This window comes from Paroedura picta, chromosome 5 (assembly GCF_049243985.1).
Source record: "Paroedura picta isolate Pp20150507F chromosome 5, Ppicta_v3.0, whole genome shotgun sequence".
Classification (NCBI taxonomy): Eukaryota; Metazoa; Chordata; class Lepidosauria; order Squamata; family Gekkonidae; genus Paroedura; species Paroedura picta.
The window spans coordinates 130,649,448-130,672,468 of NC_135373.1; the positions used below are offsets into that span (position 1 = coordinate 130,649,448).

The window sequence follows — 23,021 nt, forward strand, 5'->3', positions numbered from 1 at the left end:
AGCTTGGCTGAGGGGTGATGTTCACAAGCCATCCAAAGCAACAAAGGTATCTATAGATGGCCAGAATCGAAAGAGCTATTTTGGGCGCTTAACAAGGATCTGCACACGGGCCTGTGGGATAGTTTCTCCCCCTTCAAGCATGAAAACCTGAAGGCTGCCTTGCAATTCACCTTTGGAAGACCTCAATGGTTGGAAAAAGAAATGGATTCTCCGGATGCCTTCACAGTCTTTTTGATGAGAACCCCTCTGGGCCTGCAGAGCTAACTAGTGGTACCAATTCTACCTCTGAGACTAGGTGAAGATGCAGGTGACACTTTTCGCACAGGTGTGCTGGCTTGTGTGATCTCCCAGCATGATGTTCCTTTCGAAAATCTGTCTGAAGGAGTAAACTATGACTCACAAAAGCTCATGCTGAAATGAATGTTGCCAGTCCCTACGGTGCCACTGGGTTTTTGATTTATTTTGAGACTTGCCATACTAACATAAGGGGGGGGGGGGAATCAAACGTTAAGAAAGTGTGACATGATTTACATGGATTTATGAAGCTTGGGAAATCTTAATTTTATATACAGTTGGAAAAAGCTCTGAAAAAGCTACTAAGGGAACACATTTTTTCTTTCAGTTTATAGAGGAGAGAGACTATCTCTGGTTTATGGCAATTAAACGCATTTATAAATAGTTTTGATGTAGATCATTGAAGAGAAGGCCTTGCACGGAACACTTATTTTAAAAAAGGTGTCTTAGAACTGGGTTATTTGAGTTTATTTCTAGGTGTGAAATAACTGGCACATGGTTATATTTATAATACTCACGTTACCATTTCAGAATGTCACTGATACGTAGGGTTTCATCGTGGTGGTGAAATTGCGACATTATAACTTGGCATTTATACAAGCAGCGGCATTTGAGTTATCTTATATTCTATAACCCACCTGTGGCCCTCGTATGTAGATAACTAAATCCACAGGTAAGGGCAGTGTGGAGGCTAAAGAGATTTTCCCGCAAGCTTGGGGCACTCCCCAGGTTTGCAGAGAAATCTGAAATTGAAAAATAATATATCGGGGGTGGGGGGTGGGGGTGTTAAATCCCCAGAAAAGTAAAGTTGCATTCTCTGCACGAGTACAGAAAATTGACTTCTTTCAGGAGGCTTAGTAGTGACGGTTCAACCTGGAGCTCTGAGCTGTGGTGGTTCAGGCTGGCGGCAGCTGTGCAGCCCAGGATTCACGCTGAACACGTAGCAATGATCTAACAGAAGGGGGAAGCTGCAGTGGGCAAGCATCAGTGGCTGGGAGTCTTGCCTCTTCCACTATGTCCTCCACAGAGCATTGAAGTCATCTGACTTCAGGATGCTTTAGGATGCTTAGGGCTGATCCTGCGTTGAGCAGGGGCTTGGACTAGATGGCCTGTGTGGCCCCTTCCAACTCTATGATTCTATGATTCTATGGCCAAAACCTGCTTGCCAATCCCCGCTCGAAGGAGGTGGGACTCTCCATTGGGTAGAATGGAGAGATTGGGGCACCTGCTTTTGGAACCCCTGGACATGGACCCCGTGGTCCAATTGTTGTGAAATTCTGAGGGGGGTCAGGGAAGAGCCTCCTGGAGCTACCCTGAAGGTTTGGAGACTGTAAGTGGAACGCCTATCCCCCAGGCCCTGGGAAAGGCAGGAATGCCGGAATTCCCATTAAAGTCAATGATGCCTAAGCCAAATTGGTCCAGATAGGGCCCCTGGTGCACAAGCCTAGTTGAGACCCAAACAACACCAAGATGTGCTGGCCTCACTGCTGAAACACAGGGAAGATCTGCCCCTCCAAGGATCATGACACCACCCTGTTCAAACTAATTGGAGTCTGATGTAATTTATCGATACGTTTTATGGTGCAATTTAATCGTGACGCAGATGCAGAATCTGTGAAGTTATGCCTTTAATGTCAAAACAGTTATAAGTTGCAAGTGATGTATATGTTATGGGTTCACCAAATGCTTTTGCATTATGCCTAGAATTTGTATTGTATTGCCATTTCTCTACTTACAATGTAAACCGCCCTCAGCCGAGAGGGAGGACAATATATAAACAAGCAAGCAAGCAAGCAAGCAAGCAAGCAAGCAATAAAGAGAGCGTCAGTAGCGGCAGCAGAGATGTCCGGGGGGAGAGGAAGCCGCAGCTGGCAGAAGAGTTCTGTCTTAAAGGCCATGCAGAACTGCATTAGCTCTAACCAGGCCCATAGCTATTCCAGGAGCTCGTTCCACCAGGTAGGGGCCAGGACTGAGAAGGCCCTGGCTCTAGTTGAGGCCAGGCGAACCCCTCACACGGGCCAGGGATCACCAACCTTGCTGTAACCCCAACTGCCCACTCACCTGGCAATCAGGGAGTTCGGTGGGGAGATGCAGGAGTCCTTCCCACCCATTCCCCCCAGCTGGTAAAGAGTGGGTCAAATGGTAGAAGCAAGGATGGTAGTAGTGGGGGATATGTTGGAGCAGCAGCGATGGGGGTGGGAGGGTTCCTCCCTGCAAGTATTGCAGGTACCCCCCCCCGTTCAATTAAAATATGGTAGCTGCATCACTCAACTCAGAAGGAGAATCGGAAGGCAGGTCTGTTGTGCTGCATACTCATTAGAATACATAATCAATACCAGGAAAGAAATGTTTAAAAAAAAAAACAAGCTACACTAAATGTACTGATGTTCTCAAAACCAGACAGGATCCCAGATTGCCCGAGCTTAAAAGCCAAGCAAGCTTTTAACTTGTCTTTTTAAAAACCCACAAAAAAGCCACACAGAAACGAATTAATTATGCAAGCCCTTTGCTTGAACAAACAACATCAAAACTGTATATAAATGTATGCAGATTACTGCAAGTCATAAACTGTTCCCTATTAAATGAAGAACAAAAATATCCCATTAGTAGATATCCAGTGACTGAAGTTGCCCTGGGCAACTGACAGGGTAGCACATTATCAGCTGTTACCCATTCATTTGTTCATAAACCGATAGTACAGTTATTAACTTCTGGCCCAGAGTTCAGATATGTCTTAAATCTGAAAGATGGCCCTAAATCTGAAGGGAAGAAGAGCTGGTTTTTATGCCCCACTTTTCTCTACCAGAAGGAGCCTCGAAGTGACTTACAATCGCCATCCCTTCCTCTCCTCAGGTGAGGCTGTGAGAGCTCTGAGAGAACAGCTCCAACAGGACTGCGACTGGCCCAATGTCACCCAGCTGGCTGCATGTGGAGGAGCAGGGAATCTCACCCGCTTTGCCAGATTAGAAGCCACTGCTCTTAACCACTACACCGAGCTTTAGCTGGGTCTCAATCCAGACCCAGACTGTGTTCTTCAATCGACCTAAAAGTGAAGCTAGAAAAACAGGAGCCTGAAGTGTAACCCATGATCAAGCAAGGGCAGAAGGTCTGGCTCTTCATATTTATACCATATCTATCTATCTGCAGGACCGCTTATCTGTTTATGCCCCCTGCAGTGCTCTTCGCTCTGTGGGTATGAATTTACTGGCTGTCGGGCCCCTAGGATATAGGCCTGGCCTCAAACCAGGCCAGAGCTTTTTCAGCCCTGGCCCCAACCTGGTGGAACGAGCTCCCTGAAGAGCTAAGGGCCCTGTCGGAATTGTCAGCTTTCCGCAGGGCCTGCAAGATGGAGCTCTTCCGCCAGGCGTATAGTTGAGGCCAGGGTGGTACCCAGTGTTACCATCTGAGGATCTCTAAATTGAGGTCAACTAGGTTCCTGGACCCCTGCGAGAGTTATTCACAGAATCATAGAATAATAGAGTTGGAAGGGACCTCATGGGTCATCTAGTCCAACCCCCTGCACTATACAAGACACTCACATATTGACCCATATGCTGAACAGGGGGAGAGGTTTGGTATTTTATTGTTTGCCATCTTGTTAAGGGGTATTTTAGCTGATTTTACTGTATTTTTACTGATTTTGTAAACCGCCGTGAGACATTTTAGAGCGGTGCTATATAAATATAAATAAATATAAATAAATAAATGCCTGGCCAATCCAGAGGCTTCATACTGCTGGCCAATCACAAGCTTAAAACCTCAACATGCAGAGTTCCAGGTACCTCAACCTTTGGTGTCCTTGAATACTTTTATCAGACAGGCCCAAGACCTGGCTGTAAACACAGAGCTGAGATGTCATGGAAACACTCTACTTCCTCATTGGTCAATCTGCCGCTCTGGTCAGGTCTATGACGTGACAGACATTGATTATTTCTGGATCAACAGAGTCAACTGATTCTCTGGAATTACAAGTGTAAACACATGGCAGCAAATTAATCCTGGCAGAGACAAGAGGTGGGCAGCGGATTCAAGACGGACAAAAGGAAATACTTGTTCAGAGTGTGAATTATTAAAATGTGAAATTGCTGCCGGAGTACATAGTGATGGCCACAGGCCAGGAGATTAAACACAAAAAGGCACTCCAAGGTGACCTCAGTGCACTATGCGAATCAATGATAATGAATGAATTATTCAAATGAAATATATTTCAGATTTAGCTTTATGAACGTTTCCATAGTTCGAACAAGAGAAGATCAGTCCAATATCTTCTTTTTATAAAGAAAATTTATTTACCATGTAAATGAGTTAACGAAACATGAGGATAAAAAACAGAAGAAGAAGAAGAAGAAGAAGAAGAAGAAGAAGAAGAAGAAGAAGAAGAAGAAGAAGAAGAAGAAGAAGAAGAAGAAGAAGAAGAAGAAGAAGAGTTGGTTCTTATATGCTGCTTTTCTCTACCCGAAGGAGTCTCAAAGTGGCCTTCCCTTTCCTCTCCCCACAACAGACACCCTATGAGGTGGGTGAGGCTGAGAGAGCCCTGATATTCCTGCTTGGTCAGAACAGCTTTATCAGTGCTGTGGTGAGTCCAAGGTCACCCAGCTGGCTGCACATGGAGGAACAGGGAATCAAACCGGGCTCACCAGATTAGAAGTCAGCACTCCTAACCACAACACCGAATCTTGTGTTCGAGACAATGGTTGCTTCCGGGACCAGCATTTAAACTGACAAAGAGAACAGAGAGCTATTGTTTGCTTTTTGGCCTGGGGGCAGAGAGGAGAAAGTGCCATACTTACTTTATTTGTGAAGAGTAACTCCCATAGGCACTGCTGGGTGTGTTTGAAATATGTCCATTCATTCTGATTGTCTTGCCCTCTGTAGGAAAGAGAAAATCCATTGAAGTAATCTAATACATATGCATCATTCGTTTATGCATTATTCATTAATTACATTTGCAGGCGGCCGCTTCCCAGCTAGTCTCGCAGCGGCTAACAAAAATAAAACATACAGTAAAAGTAAAGGTAAAGGTAAAGGTATCCCCTGTGAAAGCACCGGGTCATGTCTGACCCTTGGGGTGACGCCCTCCAGCGTTTTCATGGCAGACTCAATACGGGGTGGTTTGCCAGTGCCTTCCCCAGTCATTACCGTTTACCCCCCAGCAAGCTGGGTCCTCATTTTACCGACCTCGGAAGGATGGAAGGCTGAGTCAACCTTGAGCCGGCTGCTGGGATTGAACTCCCAGCCTCATGGGCAAAGCTTTCAGGCGGCTGCCTTACCATTAGTAGATATCCAGTGGACAAGAGGCTCTTAAACATACAGTAAAATCATACAAAATGCAAGCCATACACCCCTTCCCTCCACAGTCTGCCTGGCCGACCAAGTCAATCCGAAATCCCAAGACCCCAAGTGGAATTTGCAAATGAGAACTTCAGAGGAGGGGCAAGATCTTCTGTCAGCCTAACCTCATCCAAAAGCCAAGGTGAAAGAGCTCCTTCTTGCAGGCCCTGTGGAAACCAGAGAGCTCTGGCAGGGCCCTCAGCTCTTCCGGGAGCTCATCCCACCAGGTGGGTGCCAGGACTGAGAAGGCCCTGGCCCTGGATGAGGCCAGGCATACTTCCTGTGGACCAGGGATCACCAATCTATTTGTACCACAGAGGGAAGAGCCCTGTGGGGGATGTAGGGAGATAGACAGCCCTTTAAGTATACCGGGCTGAGTCCCATTATATCTGTATCTGGGCCTTTTTCCATGTGAAAATGATCCTTTCTCTCCCTCGAGTTAATTTATCTTGGAGGTTTACACAACAGACTAAATTGCCACCAATATGAAGATGTCATCCATGTACGGTTGCCCACCATCCAATAAGACCAGAGATGGAAAAAGCTGACGCGAATGCCTATAAAAATCTTTAAACTGTTCTTTATCGTTAAACAGTGACAGCCACAGCCAGAATGAAGTCCGGATTTCCAGATTACCCCTGTGGCAATAGGGTGCGTCTTTCCAAGGGCCATGGAACATTAGAATCTATGGTCTGATTGATACTGAAAAACCATGCACAGATATTTAAAAGAAGCAAGCATATAATAAGAACTTGTGCAATTTACTGGATATAAGCAGTAGAGCTACTGAGGAAAATGGTCACCCTGAAAACAAGTGTAAATATGGACATTTTTATAGCATTTTTATAGCAATTCCCATCCGCTTTTTAAAGTCTCTGATGATCTTCGGAGCTGGTGGGTCTTTTTCATTCACTTTGGCTTCCCCAAACATCAAATAAGGCCCAGGGATTTCCAGGTATTGCTGCTGATCTTCAGATCAAAGATGGCTGGAGAAGATGGCCGCTTCAGAGGCAGCCATGTCATCACAGGTTATCATATCGTGGCTCAAGTCCCTCCCCTCTGAAATCCCACTCTCCCCAGGCTCCATCCCTACATCCCCAGGGAATTCTCAACCCTACATCAAGCTCTGTTTCTTCCCCAAAACGGAGTGTGTGGGCTTGTAGCCACCCTAAACGAATGCCATCAGGTTTGGTACTGTTAATTAAATACATGCTTTCCAATTTTGTTCCTTAGTCCAGTTTTTCAAGACTTCCAGCCAAGAGCCACATTGGGGAACCCATAAAGCAACTGTGTTTTACCGTCACGTGGACTTATGGACTCCCCTCAGGTTGCCAGCTCTGGGTCAGGAAATACCTGGAGACTTTGCGGTAGAGCTGGGAGTGAGCAGGATTTGGGATAGGGAGGAACCTCAGTGGAGTATAAGGCTCTCTTAAGAGGTCCACCTTCCAGAGCAGCCCTTTTCTCCAGGGGAACTGATCTCTGTAGTCTGGAGATGAGCTATAGTTCCAGGGGATCCCCAGGTCCCCCCTGTGGACTGGCATCCCTAGACGTTCACAACAATTTTCTCCCCAATACAATTGTTTTTCTTTTAAAGCAACATGACTTTCATGGATATTTACTATGCCAGTCTGGCTATAACCACATTTTATAACTGGTCAACATATTTTAGTTTAAACTGTTCTTCCCACTATACTTTAATTAGCACCCTTCTAGAAGATCTTTTGTTTCTTTACTTGATGGGCTGAACCGCATCCTGTTAATTAGACTCTTTCAGAGCCGACTCAAGTCAAGAGGCTCTCTTTAGATGCCTAAATTAACACATTTCATGCTATCTGCCTCTTGGTTTGCTAACTCAGCTCTTCCCATTTCTCTACTCCATAACAATAAAAACCAATGAGTGCTTTAAAATACTTCAGATCTTCAATATTCATGAGTAACCAGGGGAAACGGGAAAGTGGAAATGGAGCAAAAACCTGGGAGGGGCTGTTTCAGAAAAGACAAGATGGCTGACTGGGTGAAAGCCAGAACAATGTCAGGCAGCCTTTTTACCACTGCGAAAACCCCTGAAACATTCTTCAGGCTTTGAGAAATCTCGGAAGTGATGTCAGCAAGCCATACATTCCTGTCACGCCCCCAGAAGTCACATGTCACTAAAAGTGACATCACCCAGACAATAAATCAGAGTCCAGTAGCACCTTTAAGACCAACAAAGATTTATTCAAGGCGCGAACTTTCAAGTGCAAGCACTCTTCCTCAAACTTGCACTCAAAAGCTCACGCCTTGAATAAATCTTTGTTGATTTTAAAGGTACTACTGGACTCTGATTTTTATTGTGCTACTTCAGACCAACATGGGTATTCATTTGAATCACCCAGACAGTCCAACCAGACATCATCAGGCTAGCAAGGGTTTGTTTGGCCCCTTCCTTTCCCACCCCCTCTAGGTTCCTCGTTGGCCATTTTGGGAGGGGGGGCCATATATGTTAATCTAACCAGATAATTTAAAAAAAATAAAAAATAAAAATATATTTAAAAAATTAATTAACTCCCACCCAACTGGAGAAACCCTTCCAGGGCTGTCAGGAAATTTGTTAAACATTTATGAGGTGATATGCCCATATATGGTGATGTTGACCTGTTCCCTCCTCTCCAATGGCCAATGAGGGGCCTGGAGGGAGGGGAAAAGGGAGGTGGCCGTGGGTGGGCGTGTCCACGGCTATGCTTCCCAGCCATATTCTGCACAATCACACCACCTCTTGGGTTGCTCAAGGCCTGAAGAATGTTTCAGGGGTTTCTCAATGGTGAAAAAGTCGAGAAATGTTGGGTTAGAGTGCTAAACTTCAGTCCAGGAGGCCAAAATCTCCAGTGGACCTACAAAAATTAGCAGGTGACCTTGATTCCATCACTCAGCCTACTGCCAGGGCAGGTGAAAGAACCAAAAGCAGATAATGCTATCTATGTAGTATGCCACACCAAGCTCCTTGGATGGTTCCAACAAATGCAACTCTCGCAATGAACGGAAATCTCTCCGGTGGATCCGGAGGATTTTTTTAAAGCCACGTGACATTATTGATGGACCACATACTTCTGCTGCTCACATCAAAAGCCGCACACTGGGATTTAAGAGCTTTTGGAGGAGTTTTGTTCTAAGTATTGCCGGGAGATATAATTTTTCAATTTCGGACTGAGTAACCTTTTATTATGGCCGCCGGAGAGGAGATCACTCAAAATGCGCTTGACAATTTTATTCATAATTGCATTTGAAAGATTACCGGATAAACCAGAATTTATTTCCTATAGTGTACTGAAAGAACCATAGCTATTATCTGATTAAATGGTTTTATCGAGAGAACATTCCCCCAGTGCTGTTCACGTGGAATTGTCTGCAAAGCTGAGTACAGCAAGTTGCTACATGATTTATGGCACAAACCTACACAGAGGTACTCCAATTTAAGCATGCCGACGGTCTTTAGAGTAACTCAGCATAGGACTGCACTGTTACGACTGCAAGGTCCTGTAATAAATGCTTTTATCCCTGTTCCCTAGGAATTTTGGTTAAAAAACACCCCTACAAGATATATATTATATCAGAGCTTAAAATAAAGCATGCATTAATGCGACAGTTAAGATCCTTGTAAGAATTTGTAAAGAGCCTGGCAGAACCACTGGGGTGCGATACCCCATTCAAGCAGCCAAAATAAGGCAGCATTTATTAGCTGGTCAACAAAATTAAGAGGAACATAATTCACGGCATGGAACGAAACTTCACTCTTGTCTCCGGCTAACCCATGACAACACCCTACTATTCCTTAATTGATCTAGTATTTCACATGGTGAATGAGCATCTCTTTGGGCTTCCTTGACTCCCTTTGCCTTCTACTTTGTTAACTTCATCAATGAGCCATTCTGGGTAATTCATACATGCACAGAACCTAATGGGCTTGTACTCCCGCAAAGAATGGGGTCAACAGAACAAATAAGAAGCACACATAGAGATGAGTTTAAATGCTGCTCCCTGTTAAGCATACACAGGACAGACAACTAGAATTTGCTATCCTAACGTGCGAAGCAGTTCTCGGGGGCTGAAAACCAGGCTGTAACAGATGATCCACTGGTTAATCAAAAGGGTTTTTACATATCTAGCCAAACTAACGTAATATAGACCAGCCTTTCTCAACTTTTTTACTGTTGAGAAACCTCTGAAACTTTCTTCAGGCTTCAAGAAACCCCAAAAGTGAGGCAATCAGGTAGAATATGGTTGTGAAGCATTGCTGGGTACATGCCCACCCCGTGCCCCTCCCTTTCCCACCCCCTCCTAGTCCATCATTGGCCATTTTGGGAGATGTGTGTGTGTTGACATAGCCATATCTTATTCATTTGGTGCCTCAATAATTGTGAAACAGCCTTGGGGGACGAACCGTCTGGCCTCTCCAGGGCCAATCAGGGTGCAGATTGACCCTGCCCCTACAACTCCCACCCTCCCTGTGTGAGTTTGAATACCTAAATAGCTAGGTGGGATCTGGAAATCTCCTGGAATTATAGCTCATCTCAAGACTACAGAGATCGGTTCCCCTGGTGAAGATGGCTGCTTTAGAGAGTGGACATTATACACCAGGGGTAGTCAAACTGCGGCCTTCCAGATGTCCGTGGACTACAATTCCCATGAGCCCCTGCCAGCATTTGCTGGCAGGGGCTCATGGGAATTGTAGTCCACGGACATCTGGAGGGCCGCAGTTTGACTACCCCTGTTATACACCATCACGGTCCCACCCCACTCCAAAGCCCACCCATTCCTGGCTCCACCCTCAAAGTCTCCAGGTATTTTCCAACTCAAAGCTAACAACCCTTCTACGTATAACTCATTAGTTTTACTACCCGGCCTTCAAAGCATAAACTCTGTTACTGACAAGCTGCCAGGAACACGGGGCTGAAGAAGCAAGCTCAAAGTGATACTCAAGGAGAGCACCAAACTGTCTCAGGCAAAATGGATCTCATGAACAGGTGTCAACAAATTAAACCTTCAAGGAAAGTTACCCTTTCATTGGACGAGAGTGAAAAATACGGAGCAGGTAGAAGGGACCTTATGACTTAGGCCTGTGTGAATAAGTTCCAATTTCATCTTCCACAAAGCAAAAGATACTTCTGTGGATTCAGGAGCCATTAAAAAAAATAACAGCCCATATGGTTTTGTTTACAAGAGATTCATATTTCCAACAATCAGGTCTGCAGCAACTCTATTGATTTCCCCCCCCCCCCATATATTCTGTTGGTATGGCAACCAGCCATCTCTGGAGTACAAATGAGACAAACCCCACAAAGGCAGACTTAAATACTTTAAAAACAAAAATGGACAGCAGGTAGTCCATGGAGTCCAATCTTGCCTTTAGGGGCTTTCTATCTGGCCCCAGCCAGCATGGCTTCCCAATCACCACAGTTGCTTTGGAGAGCCAGTTTGGTGTAGTGGTTAGGAGTGTGGACTTCTAATCTGGCAAGCTGGGTTTGATTCCGTGCTCCCCCACATGCAACCAGCTGGGTGACCTTGGGCTCGTCTCCTTCGGGTAGGGAAAAGCGGCATCTAAGAACCAACTCTCCTTCTTCAGTATTATCAGGGCTCTCTCAGCCTCACCCACCTCACAGGGTGTCTGTTGTGGGGAGAGGAAAGGGGAGGTGAATGTAAGCCGCTTTGAGCCTCCTTCGGGTAGGGAAAAGCGGCATATAAGAACCAACTCTTCTTCTTCTTGATTCCCGGCTCCTCCCCCACATGCAGCCAGCTGGGTGACCTTGGGCTCGCCATGACATTGATAAAGCTGTTCTGACCGAGCAGTAAGATCAGGGCTCTCTCAGCCTCACCCACCTCACAGGGTGTCTGTTGTGGGGAGAGGAAAGGGAAGGCAATTTGAAGCCACTTGGAGACTCCTTCAGGTAGAGAAAAGCGGCATATAAGAACCAACTCTTCTTCTTCTACTACTCCTACGGCATCTCTGCCTCATGTAGGCTGGACAGAAGGGCAGGACCTGAGAAGGCAGACCAGACTCCAGCCCATGCCCTCCCCCACACACAGCCCGGACTCCCCCCCCCACCTTTGATTTTTATACACACGACCTACCCACCAATCTCTCTGGGTGGAGGCAGTCAGTTCCTTAGCTTGTGGCCACGTCCATTAAGGGAGGAGTAGAAAGGCTACAGACCCACCCCCAGCTCCCATAGACTCCCAGCGGTCCACGGACCCCCGGTTGAGAATCCCTGGCTTAAACCCTGGATATCCACTTGGTCTCTAAGGAGTTACTGAATTCCAATCTAGGTATTTTACTGCAGATCAGCACAGCTGAAACATCCAAGCGCGTACCTGAATTCTCCGGACACGGGTAGCATGACCTATATTTTTAATTTGGAGGGGACGGTGTGATCCAGCAGGCCGTGGTCAAAGGCAGTTCTTCTCTGCTTAATAGCTACACTTTCCAGTATTTTGTGTTCTCCTGAGGGTAAGTCGTCCTTGGAGTTCTGTTTGTTGTTTAAATTCAAAACTTCCTAGGAACACCCACACTAAGTTTAACTGGCCAGGCAAAATCTACACCATCTGGAAAAAGCTGGGTTTTTTTAAAGCTGCTTTCCAAACTTAGCACAACATTGTTTGCATCATGAGAACAAGACGGCATTAAAAAAAAGAAAAGAACAACGAAAAAGGATCATTTGTAATTATTAGGGCTATTATCCAAGTACAGAACCTATGAGTTGAATGCTCATCATCTTTTTATCTTATCATAGAATCACAGAATAACAGCGTTGGAAGGGACCTCCTGGGTCATCTAGTCCAACCCCCTGCATTGTGCAGGACACTCACAGCCCTCTCGCTCATCCACTGTCACCTGCCACCCCCTTGAACTTTCACAGAATCAGCCTCTCCGTCAGATGGCTATCTAGCCTCTGTTTTAAAATTTCCAAAGATGGAGAACCCACCACCTCCCGAGGAAGCCTGTTCCACTGAAAAACCGCTCTAACTGTCCCAACCTTTCCTCATACGTCTTGGTCTCCAAACGTTCCACTTTGTCTACATCCCTCTTCAACTGGGGTGCCCAAAACTGAACACAGTGCTCCAAGTGAGGCCGAACCATAGCAGAGTAAAGCGGTACCATCACCTCCCGCGATCTGGAGTTTAAATACATTTGCAAGTTATCAAAATATCCATATAAATACCTCTTTGAGAAACTGAACTTCAAACTTAACAAGAGCTACCAGTCATCAGAGAGAAACAACCATCCTTTAGAGCTGCTTTTTCAATCCCTGTTCCTTTAACAGAATCTAGTAGCCTTACGCCTGCCCAGTTACTCCTGTAATCCACTAAGCTTTATGCGGAGACATTATCAGTCAAATGGAGTAATAACTCACAACCCAAATACTCACTGCAGACAATAAACCCAACATTTAACTTGGAAAGGTTCATGACCCCATTTAAGGGGTTTTATGGCTTTATGGCTCTTAAACTGATTAATATGTTGCGTTTTTGACATTGATTACAATCCGCCATGAGTCAGCCTTGGCTGGGAGCAGCGGGAAATAAATCCAACCCAAAAATAAATAAATAAATAAACAAAATAAATTTAGGTTTATTTCTATCATACCCTGCCTTTCCCAATGGAGCCCCCAAAGCAGCTTATGTTGTTCTCTCATTTCAAATCCTGAGATGGGGATTATTGGGTTTATCACGGGCCCGTTCCTTCATCTAGTTTGCCACTCCCTAATATCCCGAATTAAATGATCTCTTGTCCAAACACGGGATTTATTGTGGCCTTACGAGACAGAGGGCAACATACATCATCGTTCCGTTTACATTTTCCAGCATGGTGTCCTGGCTACAGTGTCTGATGAGGATCTAGAGCAGTGGACCCCAACCTTTTTCAGGCTGGGGACGGGGGGGCGCCAAGAGGGAGGCCCGGGGACCGGGGGGGAGGCCTGGGGACTGGGGGGAGAGGGAGGCGTGGGCACCGGCAAACCAGCAAGCGCGCCCCCCCCCATGGCACAGCTCTTGCTGCGCCAGGAGTGTGCTGTGGGGGGGAGGTGCACAAACACGCAGGCGCAGCGACCACGCACCACAGGGAGGGGGTAAGGAGGCGTGTCTACTGTCACACCGGCACCGGCGCCTCCCTCCCCCCGCCATGGCCTGGTACTGAGGCCTCCACAGCCCGGTACCGGGCCGCAACCCGGTGGTTGTGGAGCACCGATCTAGAGGACCCAGTTTGAAAACTATGGCATGATTCTGGGCCAGTCCCTTTTCCTCAAAGCTGTTGCATGCGTCAAACGAGGAATGCAGAGCCATGCACATTGTTGTGAGGTCCTGGCGAGAAGCCACACGAATATGACCTAGACCAGTGATCTTCATTCAGAGGCTCTGCAGCCACGTGTGGCTCTATGACACGTTAGGAGTGGCTCTTCTGAGCACTGTTCGCCAATGTGGCAGCCACCCTACATTTCAAGAAGGCCCTTGCGCAGTCAGGACTGTGATTGGCAACCGGTTGTCGCTTTGAACCAGCAGCCATCAAAGGAACAGAAAAGTTGCAAGCTTCCCCAGGGTGCAGGGTGCTTATGCCTCAGATGGAAATAAATGGAACCTTTTTGGTTGAGAGCAATTGCAAAAGTGTCTCCCGGTGATCAGAAGAATGAGTACTGCTCTACGCGGGACAAGAAATATGCCTGCGTTCGATTGCATCTTACTTAATGGAAAAGGTACTCAGCGTGCCGCTTTATTTAAAATTTAAACCAACCGAATGCAATCTCAATCTGATATATTCCTGCATTTAATGGATTTAATGTCCAGTAAAAGCACCCCTTCAAAAATACGCACGCCTACACACAACCACACTGTGGAGTAGTCCCGCACCACAACATCCGTGACACGAGAGCAGCGTAAATGATATCAGCCACTGGAATTTAAATGTCTCCTCCACCTGAACGATACGTTTTCCATCTGAGCTAAACGGGATCCGGGGAGACCTTGCCTGAATGAAAAAGAAGGGGCAAACACAACCCCGGCAACCGCATTAACTTGAGAACGTAACTTAACATCCCCCGCGCGCCGCGTAAATAATATTCCCACCGAAAAGGTTTCCATTCAACATTCCTAGTACTCTAATAGCTCTAAGACACAACAGCTGTGTCCCTGATAACGCAATTCGGCTGCCGCTGCCAAAGAAATAGCAGGATGGCTTTGTGCCAATACCGGATGGGGGAAGGGGGGGAAACCCATCTAGCAAGAACTTCTCAATAGGCCTAAAATGCCTGCAAAGATGTGGGAAATCGTTTTTTATCAGCTCCATTTCATGCCGAACAATGATTCGGGTGTGTTTTTTTTTAAAAAGACAAAACCGACAACTTCTCGCAGATGGAATTTTCGTTCAGCTTAGCCGGACAGGTGGCGGTGTGGTGGTCAAGTCCTTCCAGAGGACAGGCCCGTGTTCTAATAACCTGCCACTGGGAATCGGCCACCGGGTCTCCCAGCATGACCGCAAATGAAGCTGCCTTGCACGGAATCAGATCAGCCGTCTACTAAAGTCAGCCTAGTCATGGAATCACAGAGTTGTGAGGTCCTGGGGAATTAGATTAGCAGTCCACTAAGGTCAGTCTATGAGCCTCTTGTGGCGCAGAGTGGTAAGGCAGCGATATGCTGTCTGGAGCTGTCTGCCCATGAGGTTGGGAGTTCGATCCCAGCAGCCGACTCAAGGTTGACTCAGCCTTCCATCCTTCCGAGGTCAGTAAAATGAGTACCCAGCTTGGTAATGACTGGGGAAGGCACTGGCAAACCACCCCGTATTGAGTCTGCCATGAAAACGCTAGAGGGCGTCACCCCAAGGGTCAGACATGACTCGGTGCTTGCACAGGGGATACCTTTACCTTTACCTTTAAGGTCAGTCTAGTCACAGAATCATAGAGTTGGTAGGGACCTACAGGGTCATCTAGTCCAATCCCCTGCACAATACGAGAACTCACAAGTAAGTGTCTACCCACAGTGAGCCCAATTCCATGCCCAAAGAAGAATAACTCATATCCTCCTGAGGAAGCCTATTCCACTGAGTAACCGCTCTAACTGTCAGGAACTTCTTCCGGATGTTTAAGCAAAAATTCTTTGGAATTAATTTCAACCCATTGATTCTGGTCTGATCCTCTGGGGCAACAGAGAACTATATGACAACTCTTCAAATATTTGAAGATAGTTATCATATCGCCTTCCCATTCCTCTCCCCACAACAGACACCCTGTGAGGTGGGTGAGGCTGAGAGAGCCCTGATATTGCTGCTCGGTCAGAACAGCTTTATCAGTGCTGTGGCAAGTCCAAGGTCACCCAGCTGGCTGCATGTAGGAGAGCACAGAATCAAACCCAGCTTGTCCGCACTCCTAACTACTACACCAAGCATGGCTTTATATAGAAAAGTCCTTTGGAAGCTGCCTCAGTATAGGTTTTTAGTGTGATATGCTAAAAGTACCATTCATTAGGATTCATCTCTCTTCTCCAGGCTATCTAAAAATTACTCCTCAAAGCAACGTGTTGACAAGTTACGCATCAGTGTGCTGAACATTAAGGCTCCATGCCGCACACATTCTGCCACCCCATGCCAAGGTTATGCTTTATAAAGTTGAAAACTAGCAGTACAGAAATTATATATTTCTAGAACCTCTTTTAGCCCAAAGAACGAACACCATCTGGACTTTTTAATTAGTCGTAAACACGCAATTGCAAAATTAGTAAATACAACCCTCAAAGCAAAAACTTCAGCTGTGTTTAACAGCGGGGAATGTGGGCCACGAGCATCGATTGGCAATTGTATATACCTGTTTTCTGCCTATGTGAAATGGCTGAAGTTTTGCACTATGCTCAGCTAGCCCACAGAATTCCTTTCCAAAAGGCTTAAACAGTTGTAAAGCAAGACTAAACACATTAATGGAGCAAAGGGATTATTACTGATCTCGTCGGATCTTGGATGCTAAGGAGAATTGGCCCTTGTATGACTTGGATAGGAGACCACCAAGGAACCATAGAATCACACGGCTGGAAGGGGCCATCCAGGCCATCCAGTCTAACCTCCTGCTCATTGCAGGATCAGCCTAAAACATCCATGAGAAGTAGCTATCCAGCCTCTGCTCAAAGACCGCCAGTGAGGGGGAGTTCACCATCTTCTTAGGTAGCCGATTCCACTGCTGAACTACTCTGCCTGTGAATTTCCCCCCCCTGACATCTAATCGGTGCCATTCTGCATGCAGTTTAAACCCATGACTGGGTTTCCTATCCTCTGCTGCCAAGAGGAAAACCAAGGTTGCTACGCAGAGGCAGGCAATGGCCAACCCACCTCTGGACACCTCTTCCACTGAAAGCCCAACTGGGTCACCATAAGTTGGCTGTGACTCAACAGCACATTTCACATTAGACATACTCTCAAAATACCATCCATGTGTTCAGAAAAAGGAAGCAAAACAGATACTGGTGGTGGTAGAAGGCCATCATCCTCATGCTTCCATTTTGAAACTCTCTGCAGCCTTTGCCTTGCTAATATGGAAACTGAAGGGATCAAATGGAAATTGTCTTTATCTGGCAAGTCTGCTCTGATGGGATGGTGTATTTTTTTAAAAGATTTATAGCAACGTTTTGACTTATTGGTTTGTTTAGAACAGGGGCGGCCAAACTGTGGTGCTCCAGATGCCAAGGGACTACAATTCCCATGAGCTCCTGCCAGCACGTACCCCCCAATCATGTTAGAATCATAGAATCATAGAGATGGAAGGGACCTCCTGGGTCATCTAGTCCAACCCCCTGCACTATGCAGGACACTCACAGCCCTATCGCTCATCCACTGTAACCTGCCACCCCTTTGAGCCTTCACAGAATCAGCCTCTCCATCAGATGGCTGTCCAGCCTCTGTTTAAAAATGCCCAAAGATGGAGAACCCACCACCTCCTGAGGAAGCCTGTTCCACTGAGAAACCGCTCTAACTGTCAGGAACTTTTTCCGGATGTTTAAATGGAATTTCTGTTGAATTAATTCCATCCTGTTGGTTCTGGTCCGTCCCTCCGGGGCAAGAGAGAACAACTCTGCTCCATCCTCTACATGGCAGCCTTTTAAATACTTGGTTATCAGATCCCCTCTCTGTCGTTTCCTGTCTAGGCTAAACAGACCAAGCTCCCCCAACCTTTCTTCATAGGTCTTGGTCTCCAAACCCCTCACCATCTTTGTTGCCCTCCTCTGGACACGCTCCAGTTTGTCTACATCCCTCTTCAACTGGGGTGCATAATGTTGGCAGGGGCTCATGGGAATTGTAGTCCCTGGAGAGCCACAGATTGACCCTCCCTGATTTAGAGGGTTGATCTGTGAGCCAGACTACTAACATGTGAGTCCGCACAGCACCACCACTGACAAATGAAACCCTCAGCAACACGGCCATTAACATACCCATCTCTAAGACTGGAGGTTCGAGTACAGGCAAGGACTGAAAACAGCTCTTTGGCAGGCAAACTCCAAAAACAGAACCTTCAGAGCTATTCCACTTGCTCTTGAGCAGGGGTAGTCAAACTGCGGCCCTCCAGATGTCCATGGACTACAATTCCCAGAAGCCCCTGCCAGCATTCGCTGGCAGGGGCTTCTGGGAATTGTGGTCCATGGACATCTGGAGGGCCGCAGTTTGACTACCCCTGCTCTTGAGGTTCCCTTTGTTTATCTCTAGCTGATGAGTCAATTGATATTTCCTGGGTAGTGGAATATGTCCTGCAGAGCCAATGAACAGCAAGCCTCGGTTTGAATCTGTCAGATCACCGACCAGAAAGACAACTTGGTTGATGTTGCTTCGGGTTGGATCGCAGGTCTTTTTTTTTTTTTCTTGAAAAGCAATCCAATTTAAAAAAGATAAAGATTGCCATGGCCAGGGCTAAAATGCATGGTTTCGTTTTTCAAAAGAATTTAGTTCAATTAAAGTTGCCTGAGAATCCCTCAACGTTCACACTGAACAAACCAAAGTTTCCACCCACGTTTGTTCCTCACCCCCAGGTACAGCCATTAGTTTAAAAGCTTTTCGTCCAATTCCCCCACTCTGCGTAAAGCCACTTTCCCAGTCGAGCAGCTGAAAGCTGAGCAGGCGGCCTCTTCCTCCTCCTCTAACGACTTCCATTATCTGTCTGTGTAAGCCTCCTCCGCATCTTCTTTAACACAATGTTACCCTCCACCAGAGCCTCTTGTGGCGCAGAGTGGTAAGGCAGCAGACATGCAGTCTGAAAGCTCTGCCCGTGAGGCTGGGAGTTCGATCCCAGCAGCAGGCTCAAGGTTGACTCAGCCTTCCATCCTTCCGAGGTCGGTAAAATGAGTACCCAGCTTGCTGGGGGGTAAACGGTCATGACTGGGGAAGGCACTGGCAAACCACCCTGTATTGAGTCTGCCATGAAGACGCTGGAGGGCGTCACCCCAAGGGTCAGACATGACCCGGTGCTTGCACAGGGGAGACCTTTACCTTTACCTTTTACCCTCCACCGGTGCCTTCAATGTTGCACTGATGCCTTCTGACCCTTCCCTTTGTCGGGTACACACTACATTGGCCGTTTCTCAGCTGTTTTCTCAAAGACAGCCTAATTCCGGCATTTAATCCTATAACCCTTCCATCCTCCTATAATGGTACTTGGGTACCGTTTAATCGACTATTAATTCTGCACAATCAACCCCCCAAAACATTTCTGGACCAGCTTCTAATAAATTTGCATCTTCCGGGTGCAAGTCGGAGGTTTAAGGGAGCCGAAGGGGGCCCCACCACCCTTAGTGAGGTAAGAGCTGTGTCATCTCCCCCACTCCTTTTGTCACGCAATCACGATCTCAACACAAAGCCCAGTAGGCAGGCATCGCACATCCAGAGAGAAAACACAGGATGGGCTTCCAACTTAAAAAGGTGTAGGTGAAACCTCCCAGACTCCATTTGCTCACGCCAATTACTACCTAGAGATAATAACCTTGATAGCACCACCTCCCGATTCTGCTTGCGTAAAACGGACCGTTTAGTCATCTGTTTCCCCTGGAGGCACTGATTCTTCATAAGTGAAGTCACCGATCTCTCTCATTGTGTGTTTTAACTGTATTACAAACACTGCCTTGCAGAACTAGCTGGCGAGGTGCACATTTGTAAATACAGAACAAATGCAAAGGGGAGGGGGGGATAGACAGGGCCTCCAATCAAGTGACAGTCCCGGTGGCTAGGGGAGTACCGGAAAAAGGGGCGTGAACTTGTTCAGGCCTCCCAGCGACATCCAGTTCTCAAATCAAGTGAGCCATTACCTCAAGCTCAAAAAGCTCTCTCCGGTGCACCCTCTTATGCTGGAGGTACGTGGAGAAATAAAGCTTCTTTCCCCCTCTCAAATATACAGGAAAGGCATATTTAATTGAGACAATTTTGTTTGCATGGTGATGAATAAAAGGCAATTTTTTCCACTCTGCGGGGCGGCAACGCAAGGCGTCAATCAGCAGCTAGACAAAAGGTTCGGCCAGAATTTAATACCCAGCTGGGAAAGGCCAGGTAATTGCCTTTATTCTCTTTAATCAAAAGGAACAAACCCTAGCTGGAGTCCAGAATGCTGAAGCCGAGCGCAGGAAGGCAAAATATTTACACATAGAGCCCCTTCTTATCTTTTGGTTTGTTTTTTTTTTCGCATTAGGAGCCAACTTTCCCAAAAGTAGCTTTGAATCCTAGCCTGGAGCCAGACAACGGGGACGTTTCCGCAAATCACTGAAAGCGATATGAGACGGGGAACAAATGATCTTTCTGTCTTTGCTTCTCCAAATAATGACGCTGTCTAAGAATCAGAACAGAAGGCCCAGGCAAGGCAGGAAAATTTTCCTGTTCCGGTTTCAGAAACAGGCATTGTCACTAGACACACACACCTGGGCGACTGTCGACTGGAGTACATGGGGTACTGTAGATTTGCAAAACTTTTTAAAGTTCGGTATTCGGAAAAGTATGTGGGGAGGGAGGTAGCTCAATGGTAAAATGTCTGCTTCTATGCAGAGGATCTCGGATTCTGTTAATAAACGGTATGAAAGGCCTTTTCCCTGGAGAGAAATGATCAGACTCGGCAGAAAACAGCTTCACGTGTTCAAAACATGAGGAACGACAGCCAACTGCTGGACAGAAAGGCGTATCAGCTTCTGTCACAGCATGAGCCCTCTTAAGAGCAATTCCTGTTGACTCATGTACATGCAGCTACCTGCTTTGGTGGGCCTGGATAGGGAAGCCTTTTTCAGCCTTATGCCCATGAAGGTCCCGCTGAAATATTTTTCAGGCTTCCAAGTCCCAGGAAGTGACATCAGCAAGCCACGCCTCCCTGCCATGCCCCCTAGAAGTGAGAGGAGCCACTGGCGGGAAAGGTTTAAACGGCCGGGGCCCTTTCCCTTCCTAACCCCTCCAGGCCCATCATTGGCCACTGGGGAGAGAGGGGCGTGTCAACCTGCCCAAATAAGGGTAGAATTTTTATTTCAGAGAAATTTTCGCTCAGAGATGGAAATGGGAGGCACAGGGTGGTAGGTCTCTCCACAGATGCCATTTTGAAAACCTCCACACCACAGTAGCATTGAGGGGCCTTTGTGGTACCAAAGTTGGGAAACCCTGAGAGAGGAGACAACTCACCCCTCCCACTAAAACACACACATATAAGCTGCAGGAAGTGCCAGTTCTGTTCGAGCAGAGGGTGGGAGGTTTTGGAACCCCTCACTCCGGAAGACGTCTTGGTTCCAAAAATGGAAGCGGATTCAAGCAAGGAGCAATAGTGGAAGGGCTCCTCTACCCTCAAAACATATCACTGATGTTCTTTCTTGGCTTCTTCTACCAGTAGAAAATGTTAAAGGGGTCAAAAGGAGGTCATAAGGTTTTGGCACATGAACATCTTAACAAAACTGGTCGGGAACTCAGCGGAGAATGGGTAGTGAGCAGTTCATGGCCCACACAACTGTGCAATGCTTACACGAGGATAAGGAGATTGCTTGGGGGCTGACAGAGTCTGGCTGTCTTTCTGTCAACTAGACTTGGAAGTTTTTTGTAACACCAGTGAAGTTCAGGAGGAGGAAAGGAGGACATGTTTATCTTCAGGAACAAAGGATCAAAGCCACTGAGAATATAAGAAGAGTCCAGATGGCTCAGACCAATGGTTCATCTAGTCCAGCATCCCATCTCACACAGAGGCCAACCAGTTCCTCTGAAGGGCCAACCACAGGGCGGAGAGTATGAGGCCTTTCTAAGAACATCAGAAGAGCCCTGCGGGATCAGACCAGTGGTCCATCCAGCCCAGCATCCTGTCTCACACAGAGGCCAACCAGTTCCTCTGAAGGGCCAACCACAGGGCAAAGAGGATGAGGCCTTTCTAAGAACATCAGAAGAGCCCTGCGGGATCAGACCAGTGGTCCATCCAGCCCAGCATCCTGTCTCACACAGAGGCCAACCAGTTCCTCTGAAGGGCCAACCACAGGGCAAAGAGGATGAGGCCTTTCTAAGAACATCAGAAGAGCCCTGCGGGATCAGACCAGTGGTCCATCTAGGCCAGCATCCCGTCTCACACAGAGGCGGGTTCCTCTGGAGGGCCGATGACAGGACATGAAGGCCGAGGCCTTCCCCTGATGTTGCTTCCAGGCCCTGGGATTCAGAGGTTCAGTACCTCTCATGGTGGATGTTCCCTCAGTCACCATACCTGGTAGCCATGGTTAGACCGATCTTCCATAAATCTATCTAATCCTCTTTTCAATTGGGTTGTTCCTGTGGCCATCACTACACCCTCTAGCAGCAAATTCAACCACTCTCTGTGTAAAGCAGAATTACCTTTTGTCCATCCTGAACAGTGGCTACTGCCTTAGCTGTCTGGTCTCAAAAATGCCAAAGAACAGAAGCAAGACAAGTTCAAAATATGCCCTATCAGCCAACCTATCAGCCAGCATCCAATCACCTGTTCTGAAGACTTAAGGGTAGTGCTTTGATCCCTACAATATTTGTGAGAATGCACTGACCCCACATCCCCCACCCCTGGGAACAGTGGGCTGCAGTGGAGGGGATCAGTGGAAACGGTCACCCTCTTGAGAAAAGCAACTTTAGCCTTCAGAACTGTGTGGATACAGGTCAACATGAATGAAAATGGAGTAGGAGTCCCAGAGAATGGGAGCCGAATAAACACATTAATGAGCACATTTTAGAAACCCACTGTAGGGCGTATATCTTGTTTTCATAGTGCTCTTCCCTTTGAACAAGGGTATTGAAGATTCTTCTAATGAGTTGATCATCGGCACTCAACAAGATAAATCTCTAAAGAAAAGCGGGAGGGGAAAACACCGGTGCACCAAGTAATAGAGTAAGCTGGCCATTATGGCCATCATTCATGCTGGTCTCTAAATGCCATCAAACA

At 46.9% G+C, this 23,021-nt stretch overlaps 1 protein-coding gene across 6 annotated transcripts in view; it reads right to left on the reverse strand.

The window, feature by feature from the left end:
- Positions 1-23,021, reverse strand: part of EPS8 (EGFR pathway substrate 8, signaling adaptor) — a 172,542-nt gene that overhangs the window by 65,472 nt on the left and 84,049 nt on the right. For all 6 annotated transcript variants that reach the window (XM_077340713.1, XM_077340714.1, XM_077340715.1 and 3 more), the window contains exon 2: positions 5,085-5,163. In XM_077340713.1, coding sequence (XP_077196828.1) covers positions 5,085-5,146 — 62 coding nt within the window. In that variant the 5' untranslated portion in view covers positions 5,147-5,163. The remainder of the gene's footprint in view (positions 1-5,084; positions 5,164-23,021) is intronic.